Source organism: Crocodylus porosus, unplaced genomic scaffold (genome assembly GCF_001723895.1).
Source record: "Crocodylus porosus isolate Cpor-Errol unplaced genomic scaffold, CroPor_comp1, whole genome shotgun sequence".
Lineage (NCBI taxonomy): Eukaryota > Metazoa > Chordata > Crocodylia > Crocodylidae > Crocodylus > Crocodylus porosus.
The window spans coordinates 15,859,118-15,864,211 of NW_017728948.1; the positions used below are offsets into that span (position 1 = coordinate 15,859,118).

Below are 5,094 nucleotides of genomic sequence, written 5' to 3' on the forward strand. Positions count from 1 at the left end.
AGCCTAGCTCACCTGAGCTGTGTAGTTCGCGGCTGCCCCTGCAGCGCTTTGCATGGGGCTGAGCTCCACCCACCCCTGCCCAGGGTAGTCATGCACAGCTGCCCAGCAAGTCTGATCCACAAGGCTTTTCCAAGTGCAGCTGCAGCTTCTCAGTTACTGCTTGGATCCCCCTGCCTCCAGCAGCTCTTCCTCCTGTCCCTGCTATGCCACTCTGGGTTGGAGGGTGCTTCATCTGGGCGCGGCACACAGGGCTCCAGCTCCGGCTCCCAGCTGCCTTCCACCCATTTGGCTGCCCGCAGGTGGCTGCTCATAGCGCCGGGTGGGTGGATGGGGTGGAAGGCAGCCTGTAGCTGGAGCCCTGCATGCTAGGGCAGGAGCCACCTGCCTGAAGCTTCCCTCCCCTGCTGTAGCACAGCAGGGGCAGGAGGAGGAGCCGTTGCAGGTGATGGGAGAGCTGAGCAGCACCCACCAGGAAGCTGTGCACACTGGCCAGGGCTGGGGCTGGGAGTGCAACACTGGCTGCCTCTGGCAGGAGTCAGCCGCATATGGAGAACTGTGGGGGATGCTATAGGCTAGATCCAATCAGTTGTGGGCTGTATTTTGCCCACCCCTGCTGTATCCCATCTCTCATGCCGAGCTTAAAGTAAAGCACTGGTCTTGTTTCAAGTCTGTAAGTAGCCTTCATGCCTGCTTCAGCCAGTCTGGGACTTGCGCTGCATGCAGGGCCTGTTTGTGGGTCCCAGACTGGCTAGAGCTATATGCCACACATGTCCTGGAATAGCTTGGAGGGGAGCAGGGGGCAGTGTATGGTATGTGGCATGCTTCCCTGGGCTCTGTACATGAGGTCCAACTGGCACTTGTGGGTTAACTTGGACCTGAGGCTAGACAACCCGGACTTGCGGACCAGATCCAGCCCACAATCCCTGTGTTTGACACCCCTGGTGTAAGTAATTCAGGAGAACAGAAGAACATCAGACATTGCATATATTATTCTGGTGTTCACATTTTTTCCATTAATGTCAAGAATTAATCATTGTAAGATACTGTTCTGCACTGAGGACAACTTACAGTCTTAATGTGCATTAACAGTCGTGGAAATCCATGCTCACCTGTACTACTGAGCTAATTTTGAAATATTCTTATTCTTTCATAGTAGGTTTGTCATGATCAGTGTGCCACAGCCATTTTCATGGGGCTCCCAAAACGGCTGGGTATTCAGGGGCGGGGCTTGCTGCCAAATTCCCAGCTACTAAGCCCCAATGTGCACGTGAGCATGGGATCTGCTCCACTGCAGACTATGTTAATCCTTGTGCTGCTGCTCAATCTGCCACTGCCATGTCTGGGTCCAGAAATGCATCCAGATCTAGCCTGGGGAGACCCTTTTTGGTCCATATGTGGCCTACAGGGAGTCCTGTGGTCCAGGTATGCTTGAGGGTTCTGGTGAGTTTGTTGCCCTATGAGGTGCATAATATCCAGTTAAATCCGGTAAGTCTTCTGTTGAAATTTTCATCCAGACAAATAAACTGTAGTCTTATTACAGCCCCCCCCCGATTGTTCCACAAAACTTTCATTCCCACTAGAAACAGTTTTCAGATTTGCTATAGTCAAAGGCGTACGCCGTAAGAAGTAATTGTCCTGCATACAGGTGGTGCATACATCAGTGGCACCAATCCCAGGTACATTAAGGGTTCTACTTTGTTTTTTGACAAAAACAAGAGAATTAGCTCAGTGTCTGACACATTCCAGGTGGGGTAATAACAGTTTTGTCTCAGTTTAAATACATTATTCTCAATTTAAATGGATTGCCACATTTAATACAGTGCATAAAATACAGTAGTTGGGCGTAGCTACTTCTACTGTGGAAAAAACCAAGTGGTGGGGAACTGATGTATGGTGTTTGGTTCCTGTGGGATGAAAGGTGCTATCTGGGTACAAGATAATACTTGTTCATTTGCACTGCATGTTGGTCTCATTGTAATCCCTTGTTTGCCTTTTTCTTTTCAGATTCTGCTTGGACTCTGCCAGACAGACAAGGCAGAGACTTTCCATCAATTGGTCCAATTTTAGCTTGAAAAAAACCACCTTTGCTGCACATTGAAATGATACAATTTGGGGAGGGAACCCTGCAGGAATCAATGAACGACAACTCCACTTACCTGTCCTGCTGTGCTGAGAGCTTATCTGGTCTTGAGCCAGTGCTGCCTTGCCTTGTCCCCAGTGCTGTGTGGATCTGCACTGAACCCCTTGGCCTGATAATTCTTGCGGACTGAGAAATTGCCACTTTCTACCTGAATTTGTTAGCTTGTGTGCTTGTAGTCTGTGAGTGAGACTTACTTGATTGTAGCTGTATGCTGTTGGAGTTGGAACAATAGCTTTTTTCCAGCTCCTTCTGATTGCCTTGGCCTCAAAGACTTTAAACTGCTTCCTAGGCTTGGGTGGAGGCCAAAATACTAGTTTGCATCATCTGCAGTGGCTCCTGTCACTTCTGCATCTAGCTATGTTTTGTCATTCAGACTCCTGACAAAGGAATGGACCTAGTCAGTTGTGCTTTCATCTGCTCCAGAATTCTCCTGACACGATTTCATGGAAAAGAGGCTCTTATGGGACAAACATTTCCTCAGTTCTTTCACAATCTACTGTTTAAAGAGTGTACAAGTTACGCTATTTGTGTTTTGATTTTTTTTTTCCCCCCTGACTTGTAGCCAGCTTGTGTAAGAATACTTGCAGAATGAGAAAGTTTAAAAAAGAACAATACTCACACTATCAAATCTGTTATAGAGTGTATAATTGTATTAACACTGAAGCCTAACTGGCTACTTTTTTAACATATTGTTAAGTAATATTAAAATCATGTCTTTCTTTTTGAAAGATGGAATACATTAGTATGGCAGAAGACTTGTGTCTTGCTTTTTTCTGGGTGGGGCAGGGAGTGGAGAAATAGACTCAGGAGCAAGGTCAGGTATTCTGATTTTAAAGTTATGGTTTACACTGGATTAGTCAGTGAACCTTCTCTAGTTCAGTATGTTCTTGGAGAAACGTTTTTATTTTGGCTCATTTGAAAGCAATTGGCACACCAGTTTTTCCATTTGCCTCAAGGTACTTATGCTGAATATGGATTCTGCAAATCACTTTGGTGCCTCTTTCTTTCAGTAGCTATTGTGCAAGGAATGAGACTACACAAAGCTTTCTAATTAACACTGTAGAAATGGGATAAGGGTGGCTACCATGCTACAATAGGATAAAGGTTTTATGTCAATAGCAGTACAGCTTTACCTTCAGCAAAGTCTAGCTAGTCCTGTTTGAAGAAATAATTCAGTTTTGAATGAGTAAAGATAGTGTTGTATTAATACAGTGTTTGTAATATTGCAATGACTTGAAGGTGCTCAAAATTAAAGTTTTATCCTTATCCATAGACCAGATGCAGCACAGACAGAAATGGGGAAAACTTTTTCTGTCTCTAACTTAACACACATAGCCCTGTTGTACACAGACAGTGTCTCAATTTAAAGGCACTCCCTTGCTCACTTGAGTACAAGCAATTCAAGTAGTTAATGCTATGTATTTTTAAGATTTACATGTATTGTGTTCTCAATTCATGGTTTAACCAAAGGTCTCTCAGACTGGAGCATCTTTTGGTTTGTAACAACCTGAGTTAGATTTTGCTCAGTTATTTAAAAAATGAAGTGGGGGAAAGTCTTTGATACTCTCACCAGCCCCTTGTTTAACATATTGTATCTCCCATCTCATCTCACATCATACCCCAAAAAGACTATTAAAATAGCATTTAGAAGGTTAACCTTACTTCCCACACCCACTCCTTAATGAGAATCTGATTTTAAAGGTTTTTAGTACCAAGGTATAACACAGGGTGGCACTGTGGATTACTATCATTTGTAATTTCTAGTATTTGAGCTACTAAGTAGTAAACTATTGATGTACTAAATAGATTGTCTTGGTCGTATCATGTGACTAGCTAATATTCATGAGTCCAAATACTTGGCAGTTTTCCTGTTCCCCATCCTAAATAGATGGATTGGTGAGTGTGTAAACATGTATTTTAAAAAGATTTTAGAACAACCAAATCCCTTCCATCTTAGAGTTTGGTTTCTTAATAAAACTGACCTTTCTTCCCCATGTACTTAACAAATTGTACACAGAGCAAGCTATTAACATAACATTTTTCCCACCTTGTACTTTGAAAATGTTGTTTTTAAAATGCACAAAAAATTACCCCACACTAGTATGTGTGTGCACACATAATGTCCATAATACATGTGTGCATATGTATATGTTCCCAGTTTTAAAAGTTCACCTCCATATTTTTCACAACCAGTGAAATGGTAGAGATTAAATGTCATTCAATTCCAGCCACTCCACTGCGGAAAGAACCAATCTAAGTGGATTTCTTCTTACTCCACTGGGATGAGAATTTACAGGCAAGTCACTCTTTTACCTAAATTTAGAATTGTTTCAGTAAGAATAATCTCTCTCTTGTTTTTAAGCCTTCCATAGAGGCATTGGGTGTTGGCTGCAGCCAAGGCTGGGGATTTTGACTGGAGTGTGCAAATGCTCCTGCTTCCTGCTGGGACCTAGTCAGAGGGTCCTGGCTTAGAGGGTCCTCCACTCAGGGTCAGACCAGATCTAGGGTCAAGGAATTTTTCCCCATAGTCAGCTTGGTATGGACTGACTGTTGGGGGGGCATGGCCCTCTACGTGGGAGGTCTTGAGCGTATATTAACAACCTTTTATAGAAGCAGGACATTGTTTGCAATGGCCCCCCTGCTTTACCTGTGGCAGGTTAGGGTGTCAGGTCTTTTGTTGTGCCAGGGTTGCCAGTAGTTTACTAAAAGGTTAGTGTGAATTTTTATGAAATGGTTTGAATAGGGTTGATGGAGTGGGCTTCCAAGGGAGGTGGTGCTTTCCCCTACCTCGGAGGTGTTCAAGAAAAGTTTGGGCAGACACCTAGCTGGGTTTTTTTGACCCCAGTGCTCTTTTCTGCCTAGAGCAGGGGGTTGGACTTGATGATCTACAAGGTCCCTTCTGACCCTAGAAATCTATGAATCCTGCCTCAGGCAGGGGGTTGGACTAGATGAAC

At 44.2% G+C, this 5,094-nt stretch overlaps 1 protein-coding gene across 3 annotated transcripts in view; it reads left to right on the forward strand.

Moving 5' to 3' along the window:
• Window positions 1-2,893, forward strand: part of FAM193A (family with sequence similarity 193 member A) — a 95,728-nt gene extending 92,835 nt beyond the window's left edge. For all 3 annotated transcript variants that reach the window (XM_019553128.1, XM_019553129.1, XM_019553130.1), the window contains one exon: window positions 2,005-2,893. In XM_019553128.1, the coding sequence (XP_019408673.1) occupies window positions 2,005-2,098 (94 nt within the window). In that variant the 3' untranslated portion in view covers window positions 2,099-2,893. The remainder of the gene's footprint in view (window positions 1-2,004) is intronic.
• Window positions 2,894-5,094: the final 2,201 nt, after the last annotated feature.